Genomic DNA, 20,785 nt, shown 5'->3' on the forward strand with positions numbered 1-20,785 from the left:
GTTGCGGGGCTCCCTCAGCATTGACCCACAGACAGTGCGGGGCTCCCTCAGTCCTGGCTTTGGGATGGGCATCAGTCCTGTATTACTGTTCTTGAGTTTATTCTCCAGTATGTGATGGTCTGGTTTGTGTAAGAAATATGGTCTGTCTGAGGTGTGACTGAGAACATCACAAAGAAGGGAGTGTAACACTGGAGACTGCGATTTGCAGCCCTTCCCGGACTGATCTTCGACCAATGACAGAAGAGGCCAAGACACTCATCACTCAATGTGAAATGAATCCATGCCTTTATTTCGCTATCACAATGACAATAAAAATGAAGATTCATCTGTCTTTATTTTACACCAGAAATTGACGGGCAGGCTCCCCATTGACTACCCTCTGCTGCCAGGTGAGATGCCCCCCGCAGTCGATCGACGCGTGAGGACCAGTCGCAAATTATCAAATCACAGTACGAAACCTGGAGAGGTAAACAAATGATGCCCGAGTGCGAGTTACTGGAATTTAATCGTGGGATTCGGGAGGGTTTATATATAGAATAACAGATATCGGGAGTGAGTTACCGATTGGAATCTAATCGAGGGGTTCAGGGTGGTTAATATATAGATTAACAGATACCCGGGAGTGAGTTACAGACTGGAGTCTAATCAAGGGGTTCAGGCTGGTTTAAATATAGAATAACAGATACACGGGAGTGAGTTACCGATTGGAATCTAAGCGACAGATTTGGGGTGGTTTATATATAGAATAACAGATACCCAGGAATGAGTACAGATTGGACTCTAATCGTGGGATTTGGAAGGGTTTATATAAAGAATAACCGATACCCGGGAGTGAGTTACAGACTGGAATCTAATCGAGGGGTTCAGGCTGGTTTATATATAGAATAACAGATACCCGGGAGTGAGTTACAGACTGGAATCTAATCGAGGGGTTTGGGGTGGTTTATATATAGAATAACAGATGCCCGGGAGTGAGTTACAGACTGGAATCTAATTGAGGGGTTTGGAGTCATTTATATAGAGAGTAACCTACAACCGAGTGTGAGTTACAGACTGGAATCTAATCGAGGGGTTCGGGGTGGTTAATATATAGAATAACAGATACCCGGGAGTGAGTTACAGACTGGAATCTAATCGAGGGGTTCGGGGTGGTTAATATATGGAATAACAGATACCCGGGAGTGAGTTACAGACTGGAATCTAATCGAGCGGTTCTGGGTGGTTTAAGTATAGAATAACAGATATGTGGGCTAGCCCTACTGCCTCACGGCGCTGAGGACCCAGGTTCGATCCCGCCTCTCGGTCACTGTCCATGTGGAGTTTGAATATTCTCTCCATATTTGCGTGGACTTCGCCCCCACAACCCAAAGATGTGCAGGCGAGGTGGATTGGCCACGCTAAATTGCCCCTTAATTGGAAAAAAAAATTAATCGGGTACTCTAAATTAAAAAAAAAAAATAACAAATATCCAGTATGAGTTAAGGACTGGAAACTATTTGAAGGGTTTGGGGTGGTTTATATATAGAATAACAGATACCCAGGAGTAAGTTACAGACTGAAATCCAATCGAGGGTTTCTGGGGGGTTTATATATAGAATAACAGATATCCAATAACCGGGAGTGAGTTACAGACTGGAACCTAATCTTAGGGTTCGGGATGGAGTAAATATAGAATAACAGATACGTGGGAGTGAGTTACAGACTGGAATCTACATAGAACAGTACAGCACAGAACAGGCCTTTCGGCCCTCAATGTTGTGCCGAGCAATGATCACCCCACTCAAACCCCACTTGTTTAGGACACTACGGGCAATTTAGCATGGCCAATCCACCTAACCCGCACATCTTTGGACTGTGGGAGGAAACCGGAGCACCCGGAGGAAACCCACGCACACAGTGGGAGGACGTGCAGACTCCACACAGACGTGACCCAGCCGGGAATCGAACCTGGGACCCTGGAGCTGTGAAGCATTTATGCTAACCACCATGCTACCCTGCTACCCAATCTAATCGAAGGGTTTGGGGGGTTTATATATAGAATAACAGATACGTGGGAGTGAGTTACAGACTGGAATCTAATCGAAGGGTTCGGGAGGTTTATATATAGAATAACAGATACCCGGGAGTGAGTTACAGATTGGAATCTAATTGAGGGGTTCGGGGTGGTTTATATATAGAATAACAGATACCCGGGAGTGAGTTATAGATTGGAATCTAATTGAGGTGTTCAGGGTGGTTTATATATAGAATAACAGATACCCGGGAGTGAGTTACAGACTGGGATCTAATCGAGGGGTTTAGGGGGGGTTTATATATAGAATAACAGATACCCGGGAGTGAGGTACAGACTGGAATCTAATCATAGGGTTCGGAATGGTTTATATATAGAATATCGGATATCTGGGAGTGAGTTACACGCTGGAATCTAATTGAGGGGTTCTGGGTGGTTTATATATCGAATAATAGATACCCGGGTGTAAGTTACAGACTGCAATCTAATCGAGAGTTTCTGGGTGGTTCATATATAGAATAACGGATATCCGGGAGTACTTTACAGATTGAATTCTAATCGAAAGGTTCTTGGTGGTTTGTATAAAGAATAACAGATAGCCGGGAGTGAGTTACAGATTGGAACGGGTTCTGGGTGAATAGCAGATCCTGGGAGTAAGTTACAGACTGAAATTTAATCGAGAGGTTCTGGATGGTTCATATATACACAGTAAAAGATATCTGGGAGTGAGTTACAGATTGGAATCTAATAGAGGGGTTCTTGGTGGTTTATATATAGAATATATATATATATATATATACATATATGGCAGCACAGTAGCATTGTGGATAGCACAATCGCTTCACAGCTCCAGGGTCCCAGGTTCGATTCCGGCTTGGGTCACTGTCTGTGCGGAGTCTGCACATCCTCCCCGTGTGTGCGTGGGTTTCCTCCGGGTGCTCCGGTTTCCTCCCACAGTCCAAAGATGTGCAGATACCCGGGAGTGAGTTACAGACTGGAATCTAATCGAGGGGTTAGGGGTAGTTTATATATAGAATAACAGATACCCGGGAGTGAGTTACAGACTGGAATCTATTTGAAGGGTTTGGGGTGGTTTATATATAGAATAACATACCCGGGAGTGAGTTACAGACTGGAATCTAATCGAGGGGTTAGGGGTAGTTTATATATAGAATAACAGATCCCGGGAGTGAGTTACAGACTGAAATCTAATCGAGGGGTCTGGGCTGGTTTATATATAGAATAACAGATACCCGGGAGTGAGTTACAGACTGAAATCTAATCGAGGGGTTCAGGGTGGTTTATATATAGAATAACAGATACCCGGGAGTGAGTTACAGACTGGAATCTAATCGAGTTGTTCAGGGTGGTTTATATATAGAATAACAGATATCCGGGAGTGAGTTACAGACTGAAATCTAATCGAGGGGTTCAGGGTGGTTTATATATAGAATAACAGATACCTGGGAGTGAGCTACAGACTGAAATCTAATCGAGGGGTTCTGGTTGGCTTATATGTAGAATAACAGATATCCAGGCGTAAGTTACAAACTGAACTCTAATCGAGGGGTTCAGGGTGGTTTATGTATAGAATAACAGATACCTGGGAGTGAGCTACAGACTGAAATCTAATCGAGGGGTTCTGGTTGGCTTATATGTAGAATAACAGATATCCAGGCGTAAGTTACAAACTGAACTCTAATCGAGAGATTTGGTGTGGTATATATAGAAAAACAGATACCCTGGAGTGAGTTACGACTGGAATCTAAACGAGGGGTTTGGAGTCGTTTATATATAGAATAACAGATACCCGGGAGTGAGTTACAGACTGAAATCCAATCGAGGGTTTCTGGGGGGTTTATATATAGAATTACAGATACCCGGGAGTGAGTTACAGACTGGAATCTATTTGAAGGGTTTGGGGTGGTTTATATATAGAATAACATACCCGGGAGTGAGTTACAGACTGGAATCTAATCGAGGGGTTCAGGCTGGTTTATATATAGAATAACAGATACCCGGGAGTGAGTTACAGACTGAAATCTAATCGAGGGGTTAGGGGTAGTTTATATATAGAATAACAGATCCCGGGAGTGAGTTACAGACTGAAATCTAATCGAGGGGTCTGGGCTGGTTTATATATAGAATAACAGATACCCGGGAGTGAGTTACAGACTGAAATCTAATCGAGGGGTTCAGGGTGGTTTATATATAGAATAACAGATACCCGGGAGTGAGTTACAGACTGGAATCTAATCGAGTTGTTCAGGGTGGTTTATATATAGAATAACAGATATCCGGGAGTGAGTTACAGACTGAAATCTAATCGAGGGGTTCAGGGTGGTTTATATATAGAATAACAGATACCTGGGAGTGAGCTACAGACTGAAATCTAATCGAGGGGTTCTGGTTGGCTTATATGTAGAATAACAGATATCCAGGCGTAAGTTACAAACTGAACTCTAATCGAGAGATTTGGTGTGGTATATATAGAAAAACAGATACCCTGGAGTGAGTTACGACTGGAATCTAAACGAGGGGTTTGGAGTCGTTTATATATAGAATAACAGATACCCGGGAGTGAGTTACAGACTGAAATCCAATCGAGGGTTTCTGGGGGGTTTATATATAGAATTACAGATACCCGGGAGTGAGTTACAGACTGGAACCTAATCGAGGGGTTCAGGGTGGTTTATACATACACAATAATAGATATCCGGGAGTGAGTTACAGATTGGAATCTAAAAGAGGGGTTTGGAGTGGTTTATATATAGAATATCAGACACGCGGGAATGAGTTACAGACTGGAATCTAATTGAGGGGTTTGGGGTAGTTTACACATATAATAACAGATACCCAGGAGTAAGTTACAGACTAGAATCTAATCGAGTGGATCGGGCTGGTCTATGTATAGAATAGCAGAAATCCGGGAGTGATTTACAGACTGGAATCTAGTCGAGGGGATCGGGCTGGTCTATGTATAGAATAGCAGAAATCCGGGAGTGATTTACAGACTGGAATCTAATTGAGGGGATCGGGCTGGTCTATGTATAGAATAGCAGAAACCTGGGAGTGATTTACAGACTGGAATCTAATCGAGGGATTTTGTGCGGATTGAATAAAGACTAATTGATAGCCAGGAGCAAGTTGCAGACTGGAATTTGTATTGGGAATTATTTGAGGTTTCTATCTAGAATCACAGATACCCATAAGAACATAAGAACATAAGAACTAGGAGCAGGAGTAGGCCATCTGGCCCCTCGAGCCTGCTCCGCCATTCAATTAGATCATGGCTGATCTTTTGTGGACTCAGCTCCACTTTCCGGCCCGAACACCATAACCCTTAATCCCTTTATTCTTCAAAAAACTATCTATCTTTACCTTAAAAACATGTAATGAAGGAGCCTCAACTGCTTCACTGGGCAAGGAATTCCATAGATTCACAACCCTTTGGGTGAAGAAGTTCCTCCTAAACTCAGTCCTAAATCTACTTCCCCTTATTTTGAGGCTATGCCCCATAGTTCTGCTGTCACCCGCCAGTGGAAACAACCTGCCCGCATCTATCCTATCTATTCCCTTCATAATTTTAAATGTTTCTATAAGATCCCCCCTCATCCTTCTAAATTCCAACGAGTACAGTCCCAGTCTACTCAACCTCTCCTCATAATCCAACCCCTTCAGCTCTGGGATTAACCTAGTGAATCTCCTCTGCACACCCTCCAGTGCCAGTACGTCCTTTCTCAAGTAAGGAGACCAAAACTGAACACAATACTCCAGGTGTGGCCGCACTAACACCTTATACAATTGCAACATAACCTCCCTAGTCTTAAACTCCATCCCTCTAGCAATGAAGGACAAAATTCCATTTGCCTTCTTAATCACCTGTTGCACTTGTAAACCAACCTTCTGTGACTCATGCACTAGCACACCCAAGTCTCTCTGAACAGCGGCATGCTTTAATATTTTATCGTTTAAATAATAATCCCGTTTGCTGTTATTCCTACCAAAATGGATAACCTCACATTTGTCAACATTGTATTCCATCTGCCAGACCCGAGCCCATTCACTTAACCTATCCAAATCCCTCTGCAGACTTCCAGTATCCTCTGCACTTTTCGCTTTACCACTCATCTTAGTGTCATCTGCAAACTTGGACACATTGCCCTTGGTCCCCAACTCCAAATCATCAATGTAAATTGTGAACAATTGTGGGCCCAACACGGATCCCTGAGGGACACCACTAGCTACTGATTGCCAACCAGAGAAACACCCATTTATCCCAACTCTTTGCTTACTATTAATTAACCAGTCCTCTATCCATGCTACTACTTTACCCTTAATGCCATGCATCTTTATCTTATGCAGCAACCTTTTGTGTGGCACCTTGTCAAAGGCTTTCTGGAAATCCAGATATACCACATCCATCGGCTCATCTGTGATGTGATCCCGTGTGGTGTGGCTCCACTAGATTTTGCATGGGTACTTCCTGCTGTTTCTGCATGCCTGACAGTGTCTGTCCCGGGAAAGGAAGCGGGATGTGTTGAGCCTGTAAAAATCCTCCAGCAGAAGGAGGTTCTGCTTCCCCCAGGTGCTTAGTGTGTTGGATATCTGCTGTGATGCTGCCCCTGTGCAAATATCATAGCTGAACAACCAGGATAGAAATGTACAATCAGCATTCCCTGGGCTGGGGATGTGGGGAGGGGGAAGGGTTCCTGAATCCCGACAGAATGGGATGGAGATGTGGGGAGGGGGAACGTTCCCTGAATCCCGACAGCCTGGGATGGAGATGTGGGGAGGGGGAAGGGTTCCTGAATCCCGACAGCCTGGGATGGAGATGTGGGGAGGGGGAACGTTCCCTGAATCCCGACAGCCTGGGATGGAGATGGAATTTGAATGATTCGCCGCCTGATGACTGTATTCATTTTCCGTGTCTTTAACTCCCTCAGGATGTGGGGCTCTGGGATCTCGAGCACCGGTTTCAGCTACAGGGACGAATTGCCAATGCCAGTCCGGCGCTGGCTGTCAGGACAGCATTGGCAGGAGAGCAGCGAGTGCGGCGGAAGCACAATCATCAACAGAGGAAATTACCGGAGCACAGACCGACGGAAATCCAGAGAACTTCCCACTTCCCCCAAGGTATCAAACGTGTACGGCTAACGGCACAAACAGCACATGGGAGAGGAGTAGTTTAGTGACAGTGTGAGGGAGCTGGATTAACATCAGTAGAGATACAGTCAGTAACACAGGGTGCTGGGGGAGAGGGGTTACTGAGTGACAGTGTGAGGGAGCTGGATTAACATCAGTACAGATACAGTCAGTAACACAGGGTGCTGGGGGAGAGGGGTTACTGAGTGACAGTGTGAGGGAGCTGGATTAACATCAGTAGAGATACAGTCAGTAACACAGGGTGCTGGGGGAGAGGGGTTACTGAGTGACAGTGTAAGGGGGCTGGATTAACATCAGTACAGATACAGTCAGTAACACAGGGTGCTGGGAGAGAGGGGTTACTGAGTGACAGTGTGAGGGAGCTGGCTTAACATCAGTAGAGATATAGTCAGTAACACAGGGTGCTGGGGGAGAGGGGTTACTGAGTGACAGTGTGAAGGAGCTGGATTAACATCAATACAGATACAGTCAGTAACACAGGGTGCTGGGGAGAGGGGTAACTGAGTGACAGTGTGAGGGAGCTGGATTAACATCAATACAGATACAGTCAGTAACACAGGTTGCTGGGGGGGAGGGGTTACTGTGTGACAGTGTGAGGGAGCTGGATTAACATCAGTACAGATACAGTCAGTAACACAGGGTACTGGGGGGGAGGGGTTACTGAGTGACAGTGTGAGGGAGCTGGATTAACATCAGTACAGATACAGTCAGTAACACAGGGTGCTGAGGGAGAGGGGTTACTGAGTGACAGTGTGAGGGAGCTGGATTAACATCAATACAGATACAGTCAGTAACACAGGTTGCTGGGGGGGAGGGGTTACTGTGTGACAGTGTGAGGGAGCTGGATTAACATCAGTACAGATACAGTCAGTAACACAGGGTACTGGGGGGGAGGGGTTACTGAGTGACAGTGTGAGGGAGCTGGATTAACATCAGTACAGATACAGTCAGTAACACAGGGTGCTGGGGGGAGAGGGGTTACTGAGTGACAGTGTGAGGGAGCTGGATTAACATCAGTAGAGATACAGTCAGTAACACAGTGTGCTGGGGGGAGAGGGGTTACTGAGTGACAGTGTGAGGGAGCTGGATGAACATCAGTAGAGATACAGTCAGTGACACAGGGTGCTGGGGGAGAGTGGGTTACTGAGTGACAGTGTGAGGGAGCTGGATTAACATCAGTACAGATACAGTCAGTAACACAGGGTGCTGGGGGAGAGGGGTTACTGAGTGACAGTGTGAGGGAGCTGGATTAACATCAGTACAGATACAGTCAGTAACACAGGTTGCTGGGGGTTGGGGGGTCACTGAGTGACAGTGTGAGGGAGCTGGATTAACATCAGTACAGATACAGTCAGTGACACAGGGTGCTGGGGGAGAGGGGTTACTGAGTGACAGTGTGAAGGAGCTGGATTAACATCAGTACAGATACAGTCAGTAACACAGGGTGCTGGGGGAGAGGGGTTACTGAATGACAGTGTGAGGGAGCTGGATTAACATCAGTACAGATACAGTCAGTAAAACAGGGTGCTGGAGGTCACTCCTACCAATGTTGACATGGACGGATGCATCTGCAGCAGGCAGGTTGGTGAGGATGAGGTCAAGTATTTTTTTTGTATAAAGTTAGAGTACCCAATTCACTTTTTCCAATTAAGTGGCAATTTAGCGTGGCCAATCCACCTAGCCTGAACATCTCTGGGTTGTGGGGGCGAAACCCACGCAAACACGTGGAGAATGTGCAAACTCCACACAGATAGCGACCCAGAGCCGGTATCGAACCCTGGACTTCGGCACCGTGAGGCAACAGGGAGAACCCACTGCGCCACCGTGCTGCCCCAGAGGGGTCAAGTATGTTTGCCCCTCTTATTGGTTCCTCCACCACCAGTCCCAGTCCAGCAGCTGTGTCCTTTAGGACCTGGCCAGCTCAGTCTGTGGTGGTACTACCGAGCCCCTCTTGATGATGGACATTGAAGTCTCCGCTCTGTGCGCCTGCTACCCTCAGTGCTTCCTCCAAGTGTTGTTCAATATGGAGGAGAACTGAATATGGATGGTATGTGGAACAGGTTGAAAATCCATTATCCGAAATGCTTGGGGTATTTTCCAGATTTTGGAATATACTGTGCATGCGCGGCACGCATCGAACTGTGTATCGCCCAGGAGCCATGTGGGGTTTCCCACTCCTGACATCTCGCCGGTGCTTGAAAAAAAAGTGCAGATTTTGGAATTTTCCGGTCTTTGCAATTTGGGATAAGGGATGCTGATTCTGTAATCAGCAGGAGGTTTCCTTGCCCATGTTTAATCTGAAGCCAAAGGACTTCTTGGGGTCCAGAGTCGGTGTTTATGACTCCCAGGGCAACACCCTCCAGTAAACCACTGCTGGGGCTGTCCTGCCAGTGAGACAGGACATTCCCAGGAATGGTGATTATGGTGTCTGGGATATTGTCTGTAGCGCCTGATTCTGTGAGTATGACTATGTCAGGCTGTTGTTTAACTAGTCTGTGAGACAGCTCTCCCAACTTTGTCACAAGCCCCCAGATGTTAGGTAAGGAGGGTGGCATGGTGCCGCAATGGTTAGCACTGCTGCCTCACGGTGCCAAGGACCCAGGTTCAATCCCAGAATGTGGAGTTTGCACATTCTCCCCGTGTCTGTGTGGGTCTCACTCCCACAATCCCAGGGAATGCAGGGTAGGTGTATTGGCCATGCTAAATTGCCCCTTAATTGGAAAAATAAAGGGTCGATGGGGCTGGATCTGCCGTTGTGATTTCCGGTTCCTGGATCGATGCTGGGGTGGTTTGTCCGGTTTCTTTCCTTTCAGACGGTTTGATCGACCTTTAGCACAATGGTGCCCCAGGTGACCACAGCAGCATCATCCAAAGCACTGAGCTGGGAGAGGAGATACTCCTTCCCGTTGATCCAGAGCTTGCTCTGGTGGGTTATGAAAGGAGGAAGCTGAGCTGGAGGGACACAATGGGTTAGGAATGGAATTCAAGACCTTTGGCTTGGGTGTGCTGGAGCCATCAGAATTGGGAAGCCAAAGGAGTTCAGAATTAGAGGGGCACTGATATCTCGGAGGGTTTTGGGGCTGGAGGAGAATACAGGGATGGGGAGGCCGCGGAGCGACTTGCTATCCAGGGTGAGAACCTTTTGACACTTTAGCCGGATGCTGATGACTGCGAACCAGTGTAGGTCAGCGAGTACAGGGCTGAAGGGGGAGCGGGAGTCGCTGTCAGTCACGACATAGGCAATAGTGCCCTGAGTGGCCTCGAGCTCAGGGAGGATTGAATGTGGGACAATGGATGCAGGAAGGGGGTGGAGTTGGGGGTGTGGTGTGTCGTTCAGCAGCAGAGGAGCTGAGGCAGGAGCTAAGTTGAGCCCATGTGAGGGATGGCGCAGTGAAGAGTGCAGAGCGAGCTTTACTTGGGAATCTATAGCTTTAAATTGAGGGGTGGTAGATATAGGACAGATGTCAGAGGCAGTTTCTTTACTCAGAGAGTAGTAGGGGTGTGGAACGCCCTGCCTGATAACAGTAGTAGACTCGCCAACTTTAAGGGCATTTAAGTGGTCACTGGATAGACGTATGGATGAAAATGGAATAGTGTAGGTCAGATAGGCTTCAGATGGTTTCACGGGTCGGCGCAACATCGAGGGCCGAAGGGCCCGTACAGCGCTGTAATGTTCTATGTTCTCCTTGCTGGTGTAGCTGCTATTTCTGTTGTTTATAGCTCTCCCAGATGAGACCACGCTGACTGCTGCCATGTGGGCTGAAGGACGTGCTTCCCCCCGTGTGGACACTTGGGGAGATGGGCAGACTGTCGGACGCAACCATGGCTGGACACTGTTGCCCATGGATATCGACTGCCAGGCAAGAGGGCTCCGAAATTCATATGCCAGTCCTGTCAGGTACAGTCAAGGATTCGTATCACTCCCATTTCTCATTTTCAGCACTAATGGGTGAATGGATGGGATTGGAAAACTGAGTTTGGGGCGAAGTTCAAGGTTGGGAAGAGTTTGGTTATACAGGAATGCAGGAGCAGGGCATTTGGCTCTTTGAGCTTCCTCTGCCATTTAATTGGGTCACAGCTGATCTCCTATCCGAACACCACCTTCTCCGAATCCCTTAATGCCCTCAGTAACTTGGAATCTATTAGTGTCGGTTTTGACCATACTCACTGACTGAGCCTCTGGGGTGAAGACTCGCCAACCTCACAGCCCTAAATGGCTTCGCCCTTATCCTGAGACTGTGACCCCCTCTGGTTCCAGATCCCATTCCCAGCCAGGGGGAATCATCCTTCCTCTGCCAAGCTTTGTAAGAACTTTGTACACTTCAGTAAGATTCCCCTCTCAATCTAAACCAAAGAAAATACTGGTCCAGGCTCCTCAAACTCTGCTCATTGCACAATCAGCCTCACAGAGGGATTAGGAAATGGAGGTGACTTGTAATGCAAAGTAGATGCAAAGTTAACTCCAGTTCAGGAAACTTTTTACCGACAGTGAATCAGTCCCTCAGCCATATTCCTTCCTGTTTGACTCATCAAACCCACCTAGTCTAATGTAAGATTTCTCCTTCCCTCTCTCTTTCCCCTCCACTGCCCCTCCACCTTTGTCTATCCATAGTCACAGTAAGAAGTCTTACAACACCAGGTTAAAGTCCAACAGGTTTGTTTCAAACACGAGCTTTCGGAGCGCAGCTCCTTCCTCAGGTGATTCCTTCACCTTCACCTCATTCATTCACCTGAGGAAGGAGCAGTGCTCCGAAAGCTCGTGTTTGAAACAAACCTATTGGACTTTAACCTGGTGTTGTAAGACTTCTTACTGTGCTCAACCCAGTCCAACGCCGGCATCTCCACATCATGGCTATCCATAGTCATGGAGAGATATAGGAACATACAGTATGTGAAGGTTTTTAATTGGGGGAGGGGAAATTATACTGCTATTAGGCAGGAGCTGAGAAGCATAAAGTGGGAAAAATTGTTCTTGGGGAAATGCACAACAGTAATGTGGGGGTTGTTTAAGGAGCACTTGCTGCGAGTGCTGAATAGTTTTGTCCCACTGAGACGAGGAAGGAATGGTAAGGTGAAGGATCCTTGGATGACAAGCGAAGTGGAGCTTCTAGTCAAGAGGAAGATGGAAGCTTACATAAGGTTGAGGAAACAAGGATCTGACTTGGCTCCAGAGGGTTACAAGGTAGCCAGGAAGGAACTCAAAAATGGACTGAGGAGAGCTAGAAGGGGGCATGAAAAAGCCCTGGCGGGAAGGATTAGGGATAACCCCAAGGCGTTCTACATATATGTGAGAAATAAGAGGATGATCAGAGTGAGAGTCGGGTCGATCAGGGATAGTGGAGGGAACTTGTGCCTCGAGTCTGAGAAGATGGGGCAGGCCCTAAATGAATACTTTGCTTTAGTATTCACTAGAGAGATGGAGATGATCTTGTTGCTCATGAGAACAGTGTGAACCAGGTTAATAGACTCAAACAGGCTGATATTAAGGAGGATGTGCTGGAAATTTTGAAAAGCATCAGGATAGATAAGTCCCCTGGGCCTGACGGAATAGACCCAAGGTTACTATGGGAAGCGAGGGAAGAGATTGCTGCGCCGTTGGCAATGATCTTTGCGTCCTCACTCTCCACTGGTGTAGTACCGGATGATTGGAGGGAGGCGAATGTTATTCCCCTGTTCAAGAAAGGGAATAGGGAAATCCCTGGGAATTACAGACCCATCAGTCTTACATCTGTGGTGAGCAAAATATTGGAAAGGATTCTGAGAGATAGGATTTATGATTATTTAGAAAAACAGTTTGATTAAAGATGGTCAGCATGACTTTGTGAGGGGCAGGTCATGCCTCACAAGCCTCATTCAATTTTTTGAGGATGTGACGAGACACATTGATGAAGGTTGGGACAGTGGATGTGGTGTATATGCATTTCAAACACTAGCTTTCAAAGCACTGCTCCTTCCTCAGGTGAAGGAGCCGTGCTCCGAAGGCTAGTGTTTGAAACAAATCTGTTGGACTTTAACCTGGTGTTGTAAGACTTCTTTTTTAAAAATTTAGTGTATCCAATTAAGGGGTAATTTAGCGTGGCCGATCCACCTACCCTGACATTTTTGGGTTGTGGGGGCGAAACCCACGCAAACACGGGGAGAATGTGCAAACTCCACACGGACAGTGACCCAGAGCCAGGATCGAACCTGGGACCTTGGTGCCGTGAGGCAGCAGGGCTAACCCACTGCGCCACCGTGCTGCCCTGTAAGACTTCTTACTGTGCTCTGTTGCACGTTTTACTATGGGCGTAAAACGCGTTTATTGGAGTGTATTAACACGCCTCCGAGTTCGACGTGTGCTTAACACTGCTAGGCTCTGTTCTATGTAATTATTTAGCTCTGGAGTCGCCAGTTGCCGTATAGGCAACGTCACAAGTATTCCAAGGTCAAATTCAAAGTAATAAAGACGATACACCGATTAGTCAAGTTCAAACGATCAATATTTATTATACAGTTAATAATAAATACTCATGCACACACTAAGAGACTAAGCTACAACTAAACATAAGCAAACAGAATACTTATCTAACAGGAACAGGCAAGGTCAGAGAACGAGGCCTTCGTCCTGGTTTTGTCTGCAGCCTTCAGCAAGCGTTCTGGTACTTGGGAGTCTAGTGGGCTTGGATCGCGTAGCGAGCGTTGAACTTACGGTTTCGGCGGCTGGTGCTCAACGGCTGGAGTCAGGATACCAGGTGTCAGTCGGGGCCGGAGCACAGGTTTAACAGACCGGACAACACGAGGTCCCTATCTTTTATAGGGGTTCCGTTGTCCTTCCCTCTTCTCGGGCGGGCTCTACCTATTGGATCAATTTCTTATCGATACTGGATTAATTCCCCAATGCGAGGGGGTCTCCGTGATGGAGGGGGCGTTTCTTATGTCCTTTTGTTCGGAGGTTTCTGGTGCCTCGATGTCTGGGTCTTGATTGGAATGTGTCCATTCAGAACCAAATGTATCTATTGTGTGGGTGTTCAAGTCTGATGGCCTCATTAGCATGCAAAGCGTTTTGCCATTTGCACCTAGCTAAGGTCTTTTCACCTGAGCCCAAACTGGTTTCTGCTGCTGCAGAATGCAAACTGCTCTTTGCAGACTGCTGTTCTGGCTGAACTGTCTGTTTCCCAACAGCCTTCCATTTTAGTTTGGCTCAGTGTCCATTTTGCGTGGCCAGCATGGCTACATTCCCTCCTTGTGATCCTCACAATCATACTATTGTGAAGGATCACCTATGTACTTTGCCTCCTTGTGTTCTGACCTCTTGCCAGTTCCTGTTCTACTCTGTTCTAAACTATGGGAAGAAGAGAAAAAAATTTTTTAACTAACATTTCTACTTGGCCCTATGTCAAAGGGACATGCATTACTACAATTGGGAACCTCTACCTATCACTATTAACCTTAACCTTAACTTAAACATTTAATCACTCTAAAATCTTAACCATTCACACCACAACATCACACTTCCCAACTCGGCAGTCGAGTATGGAACAATATAATACATGGCTGAATTTTATTTACAGAGTGTTGTAATCAGTGAGGGGTTGAGGGGTTTGGTGGAATCCGAAGATGGGGGATTGCACTCTATAGATGGGTGAGGTGCTGGAACGAGAGGCTCTCCTCTTCCATTTCCTCAACCTGAGGGTCTGCACTAGGATGATGAGGATCGCGATCACCAACAGTGATTCGATTATGTAGGACATGGAGTACCACGTCATGAATTTAGTACACCAGGTCTGAACCTCGCTGATCAGAGCTGAGCACTGGGGGTTTGTTGTACTAACATTTACGGTGGGGGTTGTGGGGGAAACGTGTCTTGTTTCCACACATATACATATGACATTAAACAGTAATAAGTGGGCTTCCATCATTTTGCTGTTCTTCTTCTTTCTCTTCCTTCTTCCTCCGGTATTGACAATCCTGGCTTCGACCTCTGTCTCGTCCTTTGAAACCTTTGGGATCAAGCACAGTATCTGTCAATACACAGTTTAAGACCTTTACTTGTTAGTGCATCTGTCTTTCAAATCCCAATTGACCCTTTAAAATGACTGGCTAAGTCACACCCTGTGACTCCCCTCATTTTTTTTTTTTCAAAAAGCGAATTTAAAGACCAGCATACACCTAACAATCCTTCCTTCTGCGAGCCGTCTCGCAGGCTTTGCTGATTTATCATCCGAATGTTTCCGGATGTAAATAGCATGTGGGATGGCGGCCGAAGGGCTACCTAACGTAAAATGAAAACAAACTTGGAAAGAAACATCCGAATGAGTTGCGTATGGGCCGCTACGGGTATGAGTTGGATGGGATCCCCGGGTAGGGCGTGCTGTGCCATACCCGAGCTTGGCTGACCAAGGGTTGGTTCTCAGACAGGGCGGGTCCTCAGTGCCGTTTGTCCACTGCCTGAGTAACCTGGAAAGAAACGGGTACGAATGTGTTGACCATGACTTGCAGCCTCTATTTCGCCGAATAGAGGGGCACCTAAAAAAAACCAAGGGAGCCAAGATGCTCCAACTGAGGACATGAGCTGGTCTTCAGATATTTTAGACGATACGGTGAGCTGCTCACCAGGCTGTCACAAGTGTTACAACTTTGGAAAAGATCTCCAATCAAACCGAAGTTCTCAAAAGTATCTGCGGACAAGCTAACGTGTATGTGAGGTGGTCACAATCTTTTCAGCTGAAAAGAAGATGTCCATCCTCCAACTGAAACATTTACATTCCTGAGACAAACAAACATAAAACGAAGACAAACATACGTGCAGGTTCCATCAGAAAGGACATCGTTTCCCTCAAACGATTCCTATCTTACATCATCTGGACACCTCACTTTGATTCTGCCTCTGTGAACAGGGTCACAAAGGGGTTGCCGTGTCGGGAGTCAGACACCGTGTCGTCCTGCTCTCCCGGATCCCACACCCTTGTGTGGATCAGGCATGCTATTTTGGAGTTGTGTGACCGGGGGTCACTCTCGTCATTGCGGACAAGTCTGTAGGAATTGTCCCTGTGCCATTGTGTAGTGTCGAGTGTGTTGTCGGGGTAGTCGGGGTCGGGTGGTGGTTCTGGATATTTGAGGTAGGTGACTTCCATGGGGTCACTGGAGTCGGGGTCGTAGTTGGTGCAGTGTGGGCTGTATGGCTGTGTGGTGTCGCTGTCTTCAGAGTCAGTGTCTGTCCTACTGTCTCTGCTGTGGCAGCTTGTGGGCGTGTCGGGGCGTGGTCTGTAGTGGTCTGTGGGCGGAGTCGTGGGCGAGTCCGTGGATGAACTGGTCTGTGAGGGGGATGGTGGAAAAGTGTCTCTGGTGGGCGGGGTGAAGTGTTCTGCTGCGTCTAGCAGGACATGGTGAGCATGGTTGGCCTGTGTTCCATATGCCTTTAACTGGTTTATATGGAACCACGCGGTCTTTCCATTAGGATACTTTATCCTGTAAACGGAGGGGCTAATTTTGTCCGAAATTGAGTAGGGACCGGAATATTTTGGAGCCAAAAAACTGCTGGGGTTATAAACAGATAACATTACCTGTTGCCCAACCTGGAATTCTGTGGTGTGTACGGTCTTATTGAAACAGGCAGTCCGTTGCTGTCGGCGTTTCCCTAGCTGGACTGCGGCTGCGATCTGTGCAGACCTCACAGTCTCAACTAGATCTTTAACTGCCTTTTCATGTGTGAGGGCCGTCACTTCGGGGCTTGTCATGTCCAGTCCTAAAAGGAATTCTGTACCTTTCATAGGGCGTCCGGTCATGAGTGTGTGTGGTGTGTATCCTGTCGATGTGGAGACAGTGTTCCTTATGAACATAAGTGCAAATGGGAGCACTGAATCCCATGTGGAATTGTTCTCTTGAACCATTTTCCTAAGGGTAGTTTTTAGGGTCCGATTCATGCGCTCCACAATCCCGCTGGACTGTGGATGATACGCAATATGGAAGTTCTGTTTGATTCCGAATATTGTCAGGACATTCCTCATGACCCGTCCTGTAAAGTGAGATCCCTGGTCCGAATCGATACTTCGGGGTAAACCCCATCTCGTGAAGATGTGGTGGGTCAGGATCTTTGCAGCTGTCTTTGCTGTATTTGTTTGTGAGGGAAATGCCTCTACCCATTTGGTAAAGGTATCTATCACCACCAGAACGTATTTATAGCCATTCCGACAAGGGGGCAATGGACCTATAAAGTCGATCTGGAGGTTTGTCCAAGGGCCGTTAACTGGGCGAGTATGCCGAAGTTGTGCTTTCTTAGAATACCGCTCCGGGTTATTCTGAGCACAAATCAGGCAATTCTCTATGTAGTGCGTTACATCATTCCTGAGATCAGGCCACCAACAGAGTTGCCTGAGGTGCCTCGTTGTTGCATCAATTCCCTGATGCCCGTGTCCGTCATGGAACAAGGCAATCATCTGATTCCTGTCCTGCTGAGGGACCACATAAAGTCGGTCCTTAATGATCACACCCTCATGTGTGGTCAGTGCGTGTTTAAAGTGCTCGTAAGCAGGCACAAAATTTCCCTTGAAGACCTCCCTGAGGTCTCCGTCCTGTTTTTGTGCTGCCACGAGATCTTTAATATCAGTCTGTGAGACTTGGACTGCGCTCACAGGGGCGCTAGCTGGTGCGCTAGCTGGGGGGGTCCATAAGTGTCCTCTCCTGGAACCTGCCTTAGCCAACGCGTCGGCTTTTACATTCCCAGGGGGTGATGACCTATGGTGGCTTCGAACTTTTATAATGCCGAAGGTCCTGTCCTTCGCTTTCTCTAGGATATGCTGGAGTAAGGGGGCTGATGGAAGGGGTTTTCCGTCTGCGGAGACAAAACCTCGTGTCCTCCACAGGGGCAGAAAATCTGTTAAACTGTTGCAGACATATAAGCTGTCTGAATATATGTCTGCTGGGCTGGGGAAAGAATCGGGGTGGTCCACTATGTACGCTATGGCTGCTAGCTCTGCTGCCTGCGCGCCTAAGTGACCTGGTAATTTAAGAGCTATCTCTTCGAGAGCGCGCCCCTGCGCGTCCTCTACATAGATGCCGCATCCTGTGATACGCTCACCATTTAAAACTGTGGAGGAACCGTCTACATAAATCCTCAAGGGTCCACACGTGTCTGTGGGCTGGGGGCTTTGTTTCGGGTTCCCTATCTTCCTGGGGGGTGTTTTTGCTAAAAAGGGTCCTGTGTTATGCAGGGGAGCTACAATTTCACAGTCATGGGGCTGTCCGGGGTATTGGAGGTTGTCTGCTAAATATGTGTGTGTGCGTGTCCGTTTTATTGTAATGTCCCGTCCTTGTAAAAGTAGGGTCCACCTAGCTGCCCTAATCTGGCTAACTGAACCGTCCTTCAGTCGACCGTCTAGTAGTAGCTGTGTGGGTGTGTGTTCGGTTAGAATGGTGATGGGGTTTAGTCCGGTGATGTATGAGAAATACTGCACTGCCCAGAAGACAGCAAGGAGGTGCCTCTCACAGGCTGAAAATCCTTGTTCTACCGGGTCTAACAGTCGGGAGGCATAAGCCACTGGTCTTAGCTGCTCGTGCCGTTCCTGAAGCAACACGGCCGAGAGGGTTAGATCGGTGCTCGCTACCTCTATTGCGTACGGTGAAAGTTGGTCGGGGACTAGCAGCGCGGGTGCTGCACTAAGGGCTCGTTTCAACTCTTCCACAGCGCCTGTATGCTGCGGAAGCCATTCCCAGGGGGCTCCTTTCTTAAGGAGGTCTGAAAGTGGGGCGGCTTTTGTCGCGAATCCGTCTATGTGGTTCCGACAATAGCCAACCAGTCCTAAAAACGACCGGAGGGCTGAAACATTCTGGGGAAGGGGCAATTTGACGATCGAATCAATTCTTTTGAATTCGATCTCGCGTTTGCCGTGCGTGATGACTGATCCCAAATACATCACTTTACTTTCCAATATTTGGGCCTTTTTCGGGTTAACTTTACAGCCAATTTCAGTTAAGAGTTCCAGGAGTTCGGCCAGAAGCGAAATGTGCTCTGCCTTTGTGTCTGTCTGCAGTAGTAGGTCGTCTACATACTGTACCAGACATTCGGGTCGGGAAAATTTTTCTAATCCACTTGCCAGCTGTCGGTGGAAAATGGAGGGTGAATTGTGGAATCCTTGTGGGAGGCATGTCCACGTGTACTGCTGAGTTTTGAAAGTGAATGCGAATTTGTATTGGCACGCTTTTGCCAATGGTATTGACCAGAATCCATTACTGATGTCCAATACCGTGAAGTACTTGGCGTTGAGACCCTGCTTGAGCATGGTCTCGGGACTAGTAGCTACCGTTGGGGCTACTGCGGGGGTTACTTTGTTGAGTTCCCGATAATCGATGGTCAGACGCCATGATCCATCGGGCTTCCTCACTGGCCAAATAGGGGCATTGTTGGTGGAGGCTACCGTTCTCAGTACACCTTGGTCCAACAAGCTGCCTATAACTTTTTCTATTTCCACCTCTGCCTCGAGGGGAAATCTATACTGCTTTTGCGGTCGGGGGTCCTGTCCGGTAACATGAACTTGTCCAGTCATTCTGCCACAGTCATGACGGTGACTTGCAAATGCTGTCCTGTGTTTGTTTAGTAGGGCCTTAATTTGTCGGTCGGTGTGGAGTGTAGTCAGGTCGAATGAGTACTCTCCCACTGCGCTAATCCGATTAGCGTAGTCTCCTACTGTGAGGGTGGCTGGGGCTCTGTCTGATCTCGCCATTCGCCAGACACACTGGTTCACTGGGTCGAACGACAAGCTGTGAGCGTTCATGAAATCGATCCCCAGGATGTGTTCTGCTGTCCGGGGAAGATTTACTAAAACTACGGGGTGCCTTGTGCTAATGTTCCCTAGCTGGATCGCTACGGGTGCTGTGATATGTCCCTGCTGCGAGTGTCCGGTGAACCCGCTAAGTGTGATGGTGGAGATGGTCGGCCACGTGTCTGCGTGTGCCGTGGTTGTGGAGTTAATGGTGGTGCGGGATCCTCCTGTGTCCCACAGTAACTCTATGGGCTTCCCTTTGACTTTTGCCGTGACTACGGGCCTCCCTGATGAGTCCCATAGTGTGTCACAGACCCAAGTGGGGGAGCCCGAACACCGTCAGTTCGTCTCGTCCACATTGGTGGGTCCTGACTGTACTGCTACATTGTGGATTGGTTTTGCTTTGTTGCGGTTCAGAGTGCCTGTCTGCTGGCCTCTCTGAGATCGCTGGGGTGCATTACACTCTTTTGCCCAATGCCCTAACTGTCCACAGTTATAGCATTCCTGTCCTTTCTGTTGAGGGCTGCTCTTGCCTTCATTTACCCATGCGGGCTTCTGGTGCTCTCTGACTGCTTGGATGTCTGCAGCAGCCTGAGCCTCTTCTGGGGATCTAACCTTCCCTTTTGCCTGAAGCGATTGCTCCCAAGCGCGGGACAATCTTTTCAGGACCCATTTTTCGTTATGGGCCTCTTCTGAGGGGTCGTAATTATTGCAAGCGCTCTGTCCTGCTTCTGTTGCGTGTGAGATAATTGTGCGCGTCCACTTAACCATGTTTTCGCGGGTTAAATGCGCTCTATCTAGCTGTCCGAAAACTGCGCTGAAGTGAATCCACAGCCTTCCTGCGAATGCTGTGGGGTGTTCGGATCTCTTC

At 47.7% G+C, this 20,785-nt stretch overlaps 1 protein-coding gene across 1 annotated transcript in view; it reads left to right on the forward strand.

Moving 5' to 3' along the window:
* The first annotated feature begins 352 nt into the window (after positions 1-352).
* The window catches only part of LOC119955807, a 53,182-nt gene continuing 32,749 nt past the window's right edge, over positions 353-20,785 (forward strand). Inside the window, exons 1-3 of the mRNA XM_038782398.1 lie at positions 353-466; positions 6,958-7,147; positions 10,898-11,075. Coding sequence (XP_038638326.1) covers positions 395-466; positions 6,958-7,147; positions 10,898-11,075 — 440 coding nt within the window. The 5' untranslated portion in view covers positions 353-394. The remainder of the gene's footprint in view (positions 467-6,957; positions 7,148-10,897; positions 11,076-20,785) is intronic.

The sequence above is a fragment of the Scyliorhinus canicula genome, chromosome 21 (genome assembly GCF_902713615.1).
Source record: "Scyliorhinus canicula chromosome 21, sScyCan1.1, whole genome shotgun sequence".
NCBI lineage: Eukaryota > Metazoa > Chordata > Chondrichthyes > Carcharhiniformes > Scyliorhinidae > Scyliorhinus > Scyliorhinus canicula.